Below are 16,511 nucleotides of genomic sequence, written 5' to 3' on the forward strand. Positions count from 1 at the left end.
TCATGTTTGTTCTCGGACCTACTTTGGAGTTAGGAAACAACTATCCTAACTTTCATGAACGTACCCGTTCCTCGGGTAGCGCCTTCCGTGATCGCCAGACGAACTCGACGATGGCCGTGATGCAGGCGATGCAGGATCCGGTGAGCAACACGACGAACACGCCGCCCACATTTGCTAGGCCCAGGGCAGAGGTGCCCTTGGACGCGCTTGCCTCCTCCTTGGGACACTTCTTGACGATGTGCCGCCTCTTCCACCAGCGCTCCTTAAGCACGTGCAAGGTGCCGCTCTCCTGCAGCTGCAGGATCGCCTGGGACAGCATGGTGCGGTATGGAGACCCTGCGAGCGCCCAACGCCTTTATAGTGTCTCTCAAATGCTGCATGTAGGAGATTCCCACCCAACTGTACCTCTTCCGCTTCAAATACAACTACAGCCAAATTCGTAGCCTGGCTAGGGAATCGTCGAATATTGTTGCCGCTTATCGAGAAAGCCGGAGAAATACTATGTTTTTACTACGAGACACCAGTAGGCTCTTAGAAGAAGACAAAGTTTCGAGACAAAGATATGACATTCGTAGCATTGATAACAGTAGCCTTAAGCTTTATGCAACAATGTAGTCGAAGGCTGCATAAATGTATTTTCCATCGAAAGCTTAATACAACTGAGTTTTGAATACCAACAATCTGGCTACGTGAATACGCCGCACGGAGAAAGGATAAAGCTGCCTCTTCGAGAGCGACGCTACTGTTGCAGGCAGTGCATATACTTGCAGGACGGTCTGTTGTGCGTGAATTTTAATTAGCAGGCTATTCATAGCTTGAACCCGAGTTAGCGGGCAAGACATTTTTGGTTTACGCTCTTTTATGTTTTGTCTCCATTTAGACGCGCCAGCAGCGGTAGAGCACCTAGCCCAAATCCTCATTTGGTGGGCGAATAGGCTACCAGCCGCCATGGCAGGCCCCGAGTTTCATTTTGCAGAGGGAAAAACTGCAGTTAAAAAAGATATGCACATGGATGTATATACAAAGCCGCGCGCACGTAGCGTCCTTCTGCGATAGGACGCTATACGTGTGCGCTGCTATGTATTGGTTGGTTTGATTTGTGGGGTTTAACGTCCCAAAGCGACTCAGGCTATGAGAGACGCTGTAGTGGAGGACTCTGGAAATTTCGACCACCTGGGGCTCTTTAGCGTGCTATGTATATACACCACTGTAACTATATATATTGTAAACAATTCCGGTGGCTGTTCGAGCGCAGGCATTTGTGGACAGTGCTCGGACACTTGCGCGCAACCGGCAAGAACTCGTTGTCCTTTTTGTATTTTGTAAATAATGTATAAAGCTCCCCCTGTCCTTTCTTTCTATCGCTCCTCTCGGTACTTCCCCTCCCTATCCTCTCCTTATCCCCTTTTCTTTCCCAGCGGCAGCCGCTCACGTGCTTCAGATTTTAGATAGCAGTTGCCGCGGCCGGCAGCACTATTTTCCTTATTTTTGATTATTTAATAATAACCCAATACTACTACTACTAAATTCAAGCAAAAAGTGAGTTCCTTCTATAACGAAGCAATGAAAAGTTTGATGGAATTTCAGTAAAAAACGGTGCGGCAGTGTGCATCCAGTGATGATGTCTTATTTTTATTTATTTTTGAAGCTTTGTTTCTTTAATTCACGCGGTATAGGCAGGGCAGTTTGGGAGCACCGGTGGGCATAAGACAAGGCCGTGGGAAATGTCAAGTCAGGTATTGGTGGAAGAAAGGGCGCAAGGTGAGCGCCAAACATCAGCACCGCGGTAGGTGAGCACCTGCCTGTTATTGGCAGGGGCACGCCCATAAGTTTCTGTGCAAGCAACGCTTGTTCGACGTCTTTGCGACACATTTCACGTTTGCCTTTTCGCTGTTGCTGGCAGCGCCCTGGGACGCGCGAAGCGAACGATATATCGAATTATTTGAGGGCCGTGATCTCATCTTAATCCCGCCGATATAGATTAACCAGGGAGACATAGAGCATGGTTCCGCATTCGAGCTAGGGGCTAAAAATCTATCGATATTAAATGCTAAATTAGGCCGTTCTGCACGGCACATTATAACTCCGAAGTCCAAGTGTGTTTCTAATAGGAATTGACTTAGCTTTAAAATATATACTGCTTAAAGGAATATCATATTTGAAGGAATTAAGCTTCACGGCTCTTTTTTCGCTGACTATATCGAGCCCTTGAATCTAAGTATTGTTTAGTTCGTACACCCATTTCTTTATTTCAGCAATTCTGTACGGCTGCTTTCTTCCGGCATGGTTATTAAATGCGAACGCTAAGGCTCGCGATTGCCTACAATGCACTTTGTAACGAAGTTGGCTGCAGAAAAGTGGTGCCGTGTGCGGAGCGAGGGATTGGAGACATCAAACAAATCAAATCTTTCCCCCCTCTTCTCAAACATTTTCCCTTCAAATCTGGTATAGGCTGCCACTGCAGCGCATTGAGTTTTGCGAGACATCTCTCAAGCGTTTCTCATACACTCAGCTTCAGCATAGACTTCAGCATTTGGACCCTGTACACCACTCCGTAGCCTGGATGCAGCGCAACCAGGTGTTCCAAGTCATTTTTCTTCCGTCAATTGAAACATTTTGTTTTCCAAGTCAGCCCTCGCTCCTCATCTAGCGTCCTATGGTGTTGTCTCTGACCCCTTCCCTCTACTAAACTGAGTTTTAAATACAGATGTTCTAGTTTACTTTCTCGCTCGTTGCGTGTTCGTTCCCGCTGCTTTTTCCTGGAGCATTCATGCATTGTGAATTGACAAAGTGATACTGCTTCTTCTTGGCTAAGGACAAAGCCGAGCGCTGACAACGTTCTCATTACCAACCCCGTGCCCAAATAATCGCAGAACAAGATATAAACCAGTCGGAAATGAAATCTGGCAGGCCGAGTGGTTTCTCACCAGGCGGAGTGGCAATGCCGTAGCCCTTGTTGTCGAGGAGCGAGCCGATTTGCGTTAGGTCGCAGTTCCTCTCGATGGCGTACTCAATGGAGGTAGATTCCATCAGGTATGCGTACTTTCCGCGGCGCACTCGTTCTATGCCCTTTTGGTTGGACTCGGTAAACACGCTGGGCCGTGCGGCCTGCATCACGTGCCACATCTTCTTGTAGGTGGGAAACTCCGACTCCTGCGGCGAGAAGGCAGTACACCGTGTTCAGTGACGTGGTCTTCTTCGAGCAGCCCCGCTGATGCTTTCCTCAACAGGTAGCTCGTCTATCAGTCGAACCTCTCCTTGTGGCTCAACTGTACTATTTATGTGTCCACAACTTTCGCTATGCTAGATGCCGTGATATGCTTTAGCACTGTTATATTTCGGCCCCCCACCTACCCATGCTACATTTTTTTACGTGCTTGAGGATTTGGTGAGCTCACAGAAACTCGCAATGTAATTTACACGTTGAACACGAATTACTTTAATCGGAAGCTTTAGCAAGCACGAGCGCCAATAAGACGGAGCGGAGAGCCTCGCGAACACCAAATCCGCCCCGGTTGCTCTACCACTCTTTCTTACATAGCTCTGAAATAACGATGCATACGCATGCACACACACACACACACACACACACACACACACACACACACACACACACACACACACACACACACACACACACACACACACACACACACACACACACACACACACACACACACACACACACACACACACACACACACACACACACACACACACACATATATATATATATATATATATATATATATATATATATATATATATATATATAACTACGCCCGATTGTTACGATGGAGCGACGTCCAATCAATCGCTGCTGTGATCAGTGAGAGTTTAGTACTGTGCGCTTTTCTTTTATCTGTTTTACGTACGAAGCGGCAAGCTTTGGTTTCGACGGGAGGTGCAATCAATTGCAGATGACGTTAAATATCATGCAATTAGGTTCGATTGCATTTCGGAATTAGAAAAATCATGGTGCCGCTACTAGTATCATTTCGTTTCCGCCAATTACGGCGATACGACGTCGTGTGTAAGCTTGGATGGCGCCTTGAGCTCGCAATACCAGCACACAGGAAAAAGATCCGAAAGTAGCGGTCCGATTGCTTTTATTTTTTACATTTTTGCCCTGTTCCTGCAGACAAACTGATGATGTAGGCAAACTAGTGCCAATTTGCATATATCACACCTTTTAAGTCCGGCTGTGCTTTAAATGTGACAGCGATTAGCCCCGTTTCTCTATACCCCTAATAAAGGGATGGAAATGACAAAAAAGTTCCAGTGTGGCTAGATCGTGGCGCCATACACACACACGACACCCCAACTGCACACAGTGTATCTCCTCACTCAACCGAAACAAGATGAGGCGCAAGGCGATGGCGTGCTCTCCATAATCATGAAATACCAGCGAATCTAATAGCACTGCCATGACCACGGTCATGATCCTCCATATTCACTTCAATGCGCCGTAGTTTACGGTTTGAGTATCTGCTTCCGCTCAATGAATTGCCATTCAGCTCATCATCTCGAATATTTTACTAACACACTCTCTCGCTGCGCATTATATTTCGTAGTCTTTATCAACTTCCATCTATGTGCGATGAGTGCAAGCACACCATTATGACATTGCCCTCGTAGGTGCGTTAAATGATAGAGATGGTTTGACTAAAAAACTACGCTGTTGGGTTTGGGCACAGCTGCATGTTTTTGAACAAAATTAGTTCTAAATGAGTGAACCAGCTTGTCTTGTTAAAGTCTATATTGACCTATACGACCGTTTGCTATAATGAGCTCGAACCATAGCCAGTGATGCTTTACACTATATGTGGCGTATGAAATCAACGATAACTTGACCGGGAATTCCCACTGGTGCATGCAAATCGTGATCAGAATTTACCGAGTGCTCCGCCATGCGCTGCCACCAAGCAGAACGGCGTTAATAAACAAAACTTTGTTTCCAATATGAGGTCATCATATCACCTCATAATTCAACGGTCTTGAGCCATTTATCGCAGGATCGAGGGCTAGATGTAAGTAAAAGCACTTCGTGACATCGCACCACGAGTTTCTGCTGTGTGTAATTTCAGATGGCTACGAGATATGTAGCATATTAATGCGAAAGCATTAGTAAGCTATGTTGGCCTGAAGCAAGAAGTGTCCGTCAAATGCGTCACCGGAAGCTGGCCCCCTCGTGACTTCATTAGCAAGCAACATCATCAGTCAACGACCGGTTCAAAGTTGTAAGTAATAGCATAAAGAGGTGCTATATAATCGACGAGTCATGAGTCATATAAATGTGTCGAGTCATAAAAATGTCATGTGGGTAAGTAGGTGTAGTAAGGTGTCGACTAGGAGCCACCAACTTCTCGCCAACGCTAATGCTTTCGCATTCTCCCAATAGAGGTTCTGCAGCGATGTCAAAATTTTTCGATGTAGCGCACCTTGAAGAAAGCCTGGGTGGAGCCCGACTGCAGGCTGCCGTATTGGATGGTTGTCTGCTTGGCGAGGTCCTCGACGCTTTCAATAGGCGACACGAGTCGCTCGACGGTCAAGAAGGCGGCCAAGTTGGCCGTATACGAGGAGACCATGATGAGAGTGAAGAACCACCACATTCCTGCCGCCACGCGCGTCGACAGGGCTCGAGGCGTGACGTCGCAGCCTTGCTGCATGAGGCAGCCGATGGTGAACCACAAGGTGTTCCAGATGGTGAAGCGGTTCTCGAGCTCCGCTGGCCTCGGGTCGCACGGGTGAGGGTTCACCCACTCGTAGGGGCTGAAACGCGCCACCACGAACAGGAACAGCGACACGCCCAGGAAGGCGGTCGACATGTAGATCCACACCTCGAGCGACAGTGGCGCCAAGAAAGAAAACAGCCAGGGTGGCTTCTTGTCCGCCTTGCGGTACAGTATGCTGATGCCTAGGTTCATGAAGGGCATCGTGAAGTCCACCACTTCCTCGCGAACGAAGGTGATGGTCAGGTCTGCTATGGCCAAGTCTGCTTTCTGCGAAAGTGCCCCAAGAAGGCCAAAACGCGACGGGAAAGCAAAGTCAGTGCTCGGTAAACTGTTGCTTTAAGAGCATGTAGTTTATGCGTTTTAAGCCTAACGTATCTTTAAGCCTAACTGCACTTCCAACGAGCTATACAGTTTAACGCACCATCGGAATTATTAAGTGTAATTTGTCGATCTAGATTGAGATGTTGGTTAAATATAACGTGCAGCCAGGAAGTAAAACCTAACATTTCTTCTCGTACAATGAATACGGCCCGGTAAAGAGACACTCATTCACATTTTAGGAAGCAAAGATGCTGGAAAAAAAATCGGTCTAGTGAACTTCCTACAAAGCATCAGTGCGGTGGGCCGCTTGCTTCTGCCGCGTACGCGTTTAATCCAGGCTCCGCACTCCTCCATTTGTTCGGGGTCCCGGCACGTTGCACACGTTGCACTTTCTGGGCTGTGTACTGCCGTTTATTCGCCTGTTGGCTGACATTGTTGTCTAGTTTTGCCTATGACAGGTACAGATGCCGTACGGATAATAAGCCCACGATGAAACATGACTTTGCAGACATGCTGCGCCTAAGCGCGCTGGCAAAGTCAAGCGCCAGAAAGAAAAAGTGGTGCACTCGAGTCCACGCTCGAACAAGCGCGCAAAGTCTAGACAGGTGTATAAGGCCCACGCACCCCTTGCAGTAGCTCCCCGATCATGCCGTTCCATTCGTTCTTGTCGTCACGCCTGCCATGCGCCTTGTCGGCCACCTCGCGTATCTTGTATTTGATGTTGATGTCCGGCAGCTTGGCGATCTCTTCCAGCAGGTCGATGCAGTAACCCTCATACTTGGCGTTGCCTTCCAACTCTGCATGATTCTCCTTCAGCATGGTGTACGGCGCTTGCTGGGTAGGACAGAGAAAATCACATGTGATAACACGAACACCCAGTCGAGAGCAGCTGTTAGGAACTAAGTTAAAAGCAATTAGCCGCAGTAACATTTTAAACAGTAAAGTTCATTTATGCGTCATTACTTGCGAACATGCCTTCATGGTAGTTTGTGGCACGACACTAGTGTTTGCAACTTTCTCATAAAGGGTATGTTTTGTGGAGAGACTCACAAAGCTGTTTTCGTCGAAGGCAAAATATACGCGGCGAATCGCAGCCGCTAGTATTATTACGAGCAGGTAAGGCCAACGAACTCCACCGTATTTACAAACTAGCTAGAGCAACGCGTCTTCCAAGAGACTTAGACCACTCGAAAGTAAAATGAAGGGCAAGCCTTTGAAAATCCTGCATGCTTCATTGAGGCTGCTGATTAGACGAACATCAAAAAATTTTGCAGCAGTCAACAAAGTGCCCTACATACACTTAAGCTGTGTGCATGCACACGCGCCTCGAAGAAAAAAAATTGACTATTCGCTTGCCCCATTTTACTTTTTGAGGCGTCTGTACCACATGGTATATGTTCTATTGGCATACCGAAGTGTATGTGAAAAACCACAATGTTTCTGCCGTGCGCAACAGTTTTGTAAAGCTCCTGGCCCTTAACTGCTGTTCAAAAAAACCCTACAAGAAGAGAAGCCATGTGTCTGCGGACAGTGATGCTGAACTTTGTGTAGCCCCATAAAAATGAACAAACTAGAATGGTATTAGAGCTGCTAATCTCATATATTAAAAGATGAAGGCAAGAAAAGCATCGAACAAGCGAAATATATCCCTTACCACTAGTGTTGTGACTATTAGTGTCTTATTCAAGAGATGCAGACGGGCCTCTTCAAGCTGGCGAGAGTAGTTAGTGGTGATGTTGATTCCACCGTGCATGGTCCATTCCCCTGCCTGTGAAAGACATGCACGACGTCAATAGACAGTAAGAAATGCTAAGTGAGCAGCCGAAGACCCTAATGCAAAAAATATATCTATGTGTGATGCAAACTGATGCGTTATGCCAAAATAAGACACCACTGTGACAATCGCACTGGCTATTCTGGCGAAACGTGTAGCCCGGAGGTCTAAACAGGAATAAAAAGACAGAAAAATAGATGTGGCCATACAAAGGGTTGGTACCAATTGCAGAAATTCTCACGGCTGCGCTCATGTAGCTAGGACACATGGCATAACGTTTTTACTAGCGTTAATTATCCTCGCAAAATATAGCTGTGTTTCGAGTGTAGAAGCCACAGCAACGCCACAGCCGAGAACGGAACGAACGATACTAGTCTTCCCGTAAAAACATAGAAGTAAGGTATTTGCTGGAGAGTATTAAAATGACCTTAATAGCAGCCGGGACGATGAAATCGGATTTGAAAATTACAGTGTCGAGGGAAGCATCTGGTTAGGTTGTGATAGGTATTCCAGAGAATTGCGTGAAGTCGAGCATGGGTTGGTAATATGGAGGCCAGATGGGGAACATAAAACTGTGGTAGAAATGATGACGGAATGAATGGAGGTCACGCTGATGTGGATAGCAGGAATATACGAATATCTAGAGCTACCAACTTACAGCCCTTTCATGCTACACAGCGAATGCAAAGGAAAAAAAAAAACATAGGGGGCAGCTAAGGACGCCCACACATTGATGTGTTGGTCACGCGATTTATTGGTCGGGTCAACTTCCATACGTTTTACGGACCATTCGAAAATTTTGGGGTGAATCATGACTGATTCGAAATTTTCGGTTGGACCACTAAATTTGTTGGTGTTGGTTAGGATCTACGTAAGGTTGATATATGAATTTTCTTGTAATGACGTCATGTTTTGCAGCAAAATTTGTGACCGCATTCAAAGCGATAGTGGATGTATCTGCGGAGATAAAACATAATGATTTCGCATGAATGAAAACTCGGCTATAGGAGGCTGAGTGTTATGTGTAAATACGAGATCGCTGACGATGAATAACAAGGCCGAAGCTGGCACTGAACACAATAAACTGAAAATGGCAGGAGAAACCTTTCTCACGCACTGCACTCTTCAATGTGGTTCAGGTTGGCACACAGCACCAGAGCGCAAAAAATATATGCTCTTTGAAACACGTTTACCTAGACGACCTTTGATAAAACATGGTTAGGGAGAGGCCATTCCGTCTTTCTGCACCTCAATGTGTGAAAAGCATTGCGTAACCACCCTCATGACAAGCTTCACAGAGCAGCTTCACATTGGTGCAAAAAAAAAAGTTATAAATGCTAGTCAGTGCCCCTTACGACTGCCATACGGGGCGGAACGGTGTTTTCTTGAGCATTATTACCGTTCTTTTATTATAATTTACTTTAAATGTAGCAGATCACTGCTGTGGCACAATACCTCAAACATTTAAAGCTTAACGTTTAGTTACTTTCTACAATGACCATGAAGCGCGGTTGCTGCAAGAACAGCCCGTTTATACTTTCTTGCAGTGTGTTCGCAGAGTAGCGTCAGATGCACACGTGCAAAAGCAAAAGCAGAAGTTAGCGACTGTGTGACATTCTCGGGGGATGTTCAAATGACGTACCGAATATTTGTAGTTATATTTCTTCCGCAAGAAGCACACAAGGTCTTCGTAGTGTCGGCACAAAGTTGTGGCAATGCGATGCTGAGAGTGCGATGTGGGTTGGTTGTAAGCGATCGGATACCCACGACGGGCAGTCGGTGACATTACCCTTCTCTGAGAAGTTCCGGCTTCCAGTCTTACATGGTCCCTACCTTTTCATAAGCGCCATGAAGCTCTTTCATTACTAGTAGAAGATGTCTCGTACCGAGTCGCGGTTAGTACAGACACAATGCAGTTGCAGGAGACTGAAGTACGCGCAGAGGCCATCTTCCCGCTTTATTTTGAAAAAGAATACTTTTAGCATTTGTGTTCAGTTTAAATGGCACAAAAAATAAAGCACAAAAAGCGTGTCTTTTTATTTGGTTTCTAACTCTTTCTTGCACTTGCGGAGATTAAAATGAACTTACCTCGCGCAATCCGTTGTGGGTGATTTCCATAATAGCGAGCTTCATATCTGTGCGGTGGCCGTTGGGGTTAAACCTGATGTTGCCAGTGAGACCTTGAACGTTAATCTGCAACAAATAACGTAACATTATAGAAGCAAAAGAAAGCTCTTCATATTCACTCATTTAAATAGTTCAATATTTCAATAGTTCACTCATTTTATCTTTTTACAGATGCACAAGATGAAAATTAAACGTAAAAAACAGTAGCTTGCTAGAATTTAACTCGACTGGGGGTGATTTAGAATATTTACGACAGAGAGACAATAAAAAGACAGCGGGCATCGACCGCCACCTCAAATGCGGCGTTTTCTTCCGTGACCCTGAATGGTATGATTATGGGCAATCACGGAATGGAGGGCACCAGGCGATCACGGGAAATCATGCAAGACGCATGCTGCCGTTCGCTCACCATTCGCATGTATTTGACAAAGGAATTCCCCTGCGACCAGGGCTCTTCCGTTTCGCATGACAGCGGCCGTACTTGGATCTTGGGTCCGTTGTTCGGTTGAAGATCTCGAAGCGCCGTGGCGAAAAGGCGCACGGCGTCGTACATTAAGGCGACTTTCGTCTAGGAGGGAAGACGCAACGGCAGGAAGGCAAGCAATAGGTCACAAGCATTCGGCTAAGAGGCATGAAGGCTTTGCGCACGATATGAAATTTCAGCCTAGACATTTAAGCAAGAACAGATGAAAATAAAATAAACATTTTTCATCCCTGCGAAACTGTACTCCATTTGCATGTAGAAGCAGTTAGTCATTGACTTGCATTATTTTACGTTTACGTTAGCTTTGAATGAAAATTATCTATGTTTGCATGCTCGTCTACAGCGGCTCCAGAGCTTCGTTTTCTAAGCTGGTGTTGCGTCGTCTATGCCTGAGTACATTGTGACCTGAATGACAGAGAAATGGAGTAAAAGTGCAGTAAAATGCCCTCTATAGCGCACTACCTGCAAGAATCAGAGAGTGCTGCCTAAGCTCGAGGATGGAATTTCATTATCAACTATGCAGGTTATCTATGGTCGGCAATGGCAGCAGATTGTCATTTCAAAACATTCAAAATTCTCGTGCTTGCCAAGATTGTAGCCGAAGTTTCAATTTTCTCTAACGGCTAAATTCAAGGTTTCTGTGGAGTCGGCAGTTGCTAATTATATTTAATTATTGTTGTTTCAGATAGGAATAAGTCTCTGTGGCCACCAGTAGTTGCTTCTGTTTATTTAGTCCCGAAAATCTAACCCTAGGCTTTGCCAGCATACCCTATACCTGTCGGAAGTGCGTTAGAAGATATGTAAACCCTTCCTTAGTCCCTTATAAAGTGAGTTGTGTTGAAAATACAGCGACTTGTGATGGTCACTCAAGACACGGTTCTTTGCTCGCCTAAGTGAATTCTGGTGACGACAGTGTATAGAACCGCTGTAATCAAAGGATCATGGATTTTCATATCATCGAGAACAATTCTATATCTTCTCGCTTGTTCTTCGCTATTTTTTTATGCTTTGTTATTTTTCACTTTTTGCCTTTTATTTCTTTTATGTTTTTGTTCCAATGCTTTCTTTGCAACACCTAATTCTCAAATGTTTCATTGTTTTGTATTGACTGTTATTCCCCGTTTACTAACTTTTGCGCTTCGTTTTATTATTGTGATCTGTTACCTTAAACCAATGCCCATAAGTACACCCCCCTCCCCTCCACCCCTCACAGACTAACATAATGTCTCGTATAGTGAAGGCCGGGGCCATTTTGATTAATAAAAATTTAGAGCAGCCTTTCATACAGTATAAAAATATATATGCTATGTAATTATAAGTACCTAAGCAGCAGAAGGTTGTTCACAGTTTGAAGCAATATAATGAAAAGAAATTAATTTTTCACTAAAGTCGCTTTTGAGAAACTCTTGACAGGAGGTGCGTACAAATTGGGCAGGTTTTCGCAACCTTTATTTCTAAAATATTTACCAAGCATGAGTACGTAACATTGAGATCATCATGATCATGAGATCATGCTCCCAAGCATTTAGGCGACCAAAAGTTGGACGATATTTCATAACATAAAACTTTTGGAGAATAATAGGCACATCGTACTTACCGTTAGATTCTTCAGATTGTTCCATAGCCATCATGTCAGCAAAGGAAAAGTATAAGTATTGTTAGAGACAGTAAAAACTGCAGCACGAAAGAACATCTGCTTGCAGTACCCTAGCAGCACCTGGGATAAATCAATGAAATAGGAGGTTGTTCACAAACGTTTTATCTGCATCATGTTGCACTAGTCGAAAACCGATGTTGAATGCCTGAAGACATATAAACATATTGCACAAAGTGCATGCTTAGAAGTTCCAATAAAGAAAAAAATCACCACGTCTTGTCGAAAGAAGTCAGAGAAAAAGTGAAACCTTAAGATAAAGCTTAAGTGTTCAGTAACACAAGAGGGCGCAATAGGTCTGAGTTACATAAGTGCCTTTGAAAAACTTCCAAAATGTTAATGATAAATATCAGCACAAGATATACATTTTCGTAACAAACGTCATTGTAATACAAAACAGTGCAAGGATTAAAAACGGAGCAGCATATGCAGCCACAAAAACGTCATAGCTGCATACTTAGAGACAGGGCAAAAAGCGAGCGTGGAAAACAATAAGATGCCTTGCTCTGCAAGAGGAAGATTTGAATGCACTTGGGAGCACTTGAAAGGCAGCTTCGTTGACGGCTGCACGGAGGTCTGGAGCAATCTTGAATGTGGACACGTCAAGAGCATCAATCGGATAACTACAAACCATGTTTCTGTCAAGGGGAAATAAAAGTCTAATTTCGAGTGGCCCGGGCCAGGTTTTGGATTGGTCACGTTAACAAATGTGAAAGCATGGTCCACTTCTGACAGTACAGTGTCTACATCTCGTCAGGCATGCTTCGGTGCCATTGCAATACACAATTCCTATATCACCTTTTTATCACTATTTCATTATGCTCATATCCCTTTTATCATCATCTGAGCATCGTTTCATCCCTTTCTGTCACCTTATTATCACACGATATTGCCTATTACTCACTAACAGACAAACTGGGTTCACTTCTGATATTCAAGTAAAACGGCACCTTTGTGGCTATAAGGTTCCGTATTCGCTCCGCACCAGAAATTTCTGGGTTTGAAACCTGTACGAGGGAGTTTCTTTTTTTTTTTTATTCTGAGAGTTTTGAGGTTCACACGCTGGTCACTGAAGTCGCTTACCGCCGCCATTTATGCTACCGCACAGAAATATTTCTAGAAGAAATGATGGTACAAAAAAAAAAAAAAGAAGACGACGCACAAGACAACTCATGGACAAGCCCTAAATCTTCAGAAAAGCCTTTTTTCGTTTGTCGCCTCCCACCTCGTCATCTTTCATGCTCTACGGTGTTTTTCCATGTTGAAGTTGAATTTTACAAAATAATGAGAGGGAACATGGAAATGCTGAAGCTCCTTGGAATTAATTACTAAAATGGGTAAGTTTATTCTCGTATGAAACATTTTCGCCAAATGTGACGTCACAACAGGTTTCTGCGTGGTTTTGGCATGAGTAGAAAGATCTTAAAACCAGCACTTGCTTTCTTACCATAGCACAGTGGTAGAAATTCCATCTTTGCCGTGACACTATGGTCAGAAAACATATTCTGTTCTAATTACTGCATCGCCTTAAATTAGCATTTATGTCTGTTACTCCTCATGATATGCATAAATTACTTGCCAATATTTACACATTCTCAAACTGTTCGTTCTCAAATTGATTACGTCCTTTCAAGATTTCCGGTCAAGGAATAACTCGTCGAAATGAGCTTAGCGTTCAGCAGTTATAGATTCTCCATAATGAAGCCTTTCCAATTCAAAAGTAAACCTTTTTTTTCTTTATCAAATAAATACATTCCAATTAGCAGTGAACTGGTTAATTGCTTCTCCGATTAGTTAGTATTTCACGCGTATGTTTTATAATGCCATGACATTATAAAACGAATGCAAATCAAAAGGCAATGAAATGCTTGGCTATCCTACAGCCTCATTGTCACGCTCCCCAAAACATCAGACCCACGGCTCACAATAAAAAAGAGGTCCAAATCATAATGTTACTCTGTCTCCTATATGACATCGTTTTAACAGTAATGGTACTATTACGTTTCCATTCATCCTCACTTCTTAGAAAGCACCGCAGTGCATTCTCTCAACGTCTTCCTATGAAGCAATGTTTTTGCTGCTATTTATTCTGCGTATTGGCCTGCGTCATAACTTCTTTTATAACGGCATTTACTGCCAGGCTACAAGTTCATCGACCATGCTCCGGAATTTGCCCCGTGATAAGCCACACTCTCTGCCTCCTTCACCCCCCCCCCCCCCCATTTATAAAAAAAAAAAAAAAAACGGCGTCTAGCTGTGGCGCATGACCCCTAACTCTACATCAACACTCATAATTACGGAAGTTTGTCGCATTACGTCGCATTTTAAACCATATACCGACTTCTGCGAAGCCGTAAGTGGTAGGCAGAACGTAACTGCACTCTTCTTTTTCTTCTACTGCGCTGCAAGCTGCCTAAGAATAATCACGCTCGATTTTGCTATTTAGCTCCTCGGCCGGTATCCTGGTTTCTAATTCCACAAAAAATTAAAAAGAAAGCACATGAGGTTGAGCTGTTATTCGTCACACTTATCACTCATCAATTCATGCACGCCTGAGTGTATGATTTGCATGCGCTTTTGTGGTGTGGCCCCTGGTGCAATCAGTGCCGGTCACACAGTGCAAAGGCGTACCCGATAGAAGTTGCCTTCGCCTTTCTGTCCGTGTCGGAGCCTGCGCGTCATCCAATCCCGGGCCACTTCGTCGAACTCCTTGGCGTGAGTATCGACGAGGCGGAAGGCCGAGATATTTGTCCCGCCGTACTGGAAGTCCTCCATGTCCACCGTGTGAGCGTCCTGCAGCAAAAGGAGGCAAGCAGCTATCGCAAACTCTGATTGATATGAGGACAGACGTGCTTTCATCCTCACGATCACATAATCCTATGTCTGTCCGTGGAGCCAGTTTACAGTAAATTCAAGCTCATTTCACTGATTTCCCTAGAACAAAAACTACTACCATCTTATTCGATCGAGTTAGCGAAGCAAAAGAAAAATTCACAGACGATCAGTGAGATCCATGCGCCATTACACGTGATCGTTAGTTTTCTACATTATGCTACATAGCAATGTTATCAGTTGCCTGAGTTGGCAGCTCCTGCTAGCCTGACCATGTCATGTAGTCTCATGACGTCGCCCAACTCGACAACCAATCACTGGTCGTCCATGTCACCTGACAACTATCACCTGACAGAGGCGTGCTCGTAGCTTTTAGAGGCTGTGAGGCTTCAACCGTCGACAACGCCACCGATATAACGGGACGTTGTTTTTTCAGATGCGTGGGTATTAAAAGTAACGCGCGTTAAATTCGACAAATTCGAGAGCACAGTCATACTCGTTGAGTAAGTGTGGGTATTTTCACTGCCTACTGAGGTAGGTGCGATATTTTGTACCTAGTGTGCAATGGTTCTCAGATATTGCGTCTGTTCAGTCGCTGTCCTGAGGTATCCGCAGACAATCCTGAATTTACCCGCATTGAAAAGTTAAGGTTTCGTTTTGTTTCGTTTATGGGTTTTAGCGTTCCAAAGCGGCTCAGGATATATGTGAGAAGCTGTAGTGGAGATCAACAGAAATTTAGACCACCTGGCGTTCTTCAAGGTGCACTAACATCGCACAGAGCTCGCTTTTCGCCTCTATTAAAAAGCGGCGGCTGCGGCCGGAATTCGATCCCGCGTCCTTGGGTACAGCAGCCGAGCGCCGTAAACCGCTGCACCACAACGGCGGGTACTTGAAAAATTTTGTTCAGCAGCAGTGATAGACCCTTTAGTGCAGATTCGGCTCTTTGGTACTAAGAGCCAATAGATGAAAATTGTGCGGCTGGGGAGAAATTTGTAATTTATTGTATCAATCGGCAGTTACAGACATTTGAGCGAAGGTTAACATACCATTGCTCACCATGGTAGAATTGTAAGGCTGATGCATGGCTGCAGACGACGAGTTAAATAGTGCATTATATTCCATGTCTTGTTAGTGGAAGTGCTGCATGGGCTACTAAAGGCTCCTGTACATAGCAGCTGTATGTCTTTCTACTTCATATTTGACGACAAATCTTATAATGGGCAAGCACAGTACCAGCTTCGAGGCCATGTTGTATTACCATTGTCATAATCACCATGCACCACCACCACCACCACCAGCCTGACTACGTCCGCTGCAGGGCACAGACCCTAATCTCATCCAACCATCTAACCCAATGCTTGCCCTTGGAGTGCAGTTGTGTCACCCTACTTCTTGATTTCTACTAGAACATGCACATCTGCATGCCCCGTATTACAGCCCGATTTAAAAAAGACACATATGCACTCTTCTTGCAACATTTATATACGTATGAGTACGGGTCTACGCACCAATGACGTGATGAAGTAATTGTGGTACTCGGACATCATGTCAACCTGCTGGGCCTAGAAAGAAAAAAAAAACGAA

General features: G+C 44.7%; 1 protein-coding gene across 1 annotated transcript in view; it reads right to left on the minus strand.

The window, feature by feature from the left end:
• KaiR1D (Kainate-type ionotropic glutamate receptor subunit 1D) overlaps positions 1-16,511 on the minus strand; it is a 56,723-nt gene that overhangs the window by 4,814 nt on the left and 35,398 nt on the right. The window contains exons 6-14 of the mRNA XM_084596429.1: positions 16,436-16,489; positions 14,727-14,888; positions 10,367-10,525; positions 9,919-10,023; positions 7,711-7,824; positions 6,681-6,890; positions 5,442-6,002; positions 2,928-3,153; positions 65-336 (exon numbers count right to left, since the gene is read on the minus strand). Coding sequence (XP_084452555.1) covers positions 65-336; positions 2,928-3,153; positions 5,442-6,002; positions 6,681-6,890; positions 7,711-7,824; positions 9,919-10,023; positions 10,367-10,525; positions 14,727-14,888; positions 16,436-16,489 — 1,863 coding nt within the window. The remainder of the gene's footprint in view (positions 1-64; positions 337-2,927; positions 3,154-5,441; positions 6,003-6,680; positions 6,891-7,710; positions 7,825-9,918; positions 10,024-10,366; positions 10,526-14,726; positions 14,889-16,435; positions 16,490-16,511) is intronic.

Source organism: Amblyomma maculatum, chromosome 1 (genome assembly GCF_055883805.1).
Source record: "Amblyomma maculatum isolate TAMU_Amacu chromosome 1, ASM5588380v1, whole genome shotgun sequence".
Lineage (NCBI taxonomy): Eukaryota > Metazoa > Arthropoda > Arachnida > Ixodida > Ixodidae > Amblyomma > Amblyomma maculatum.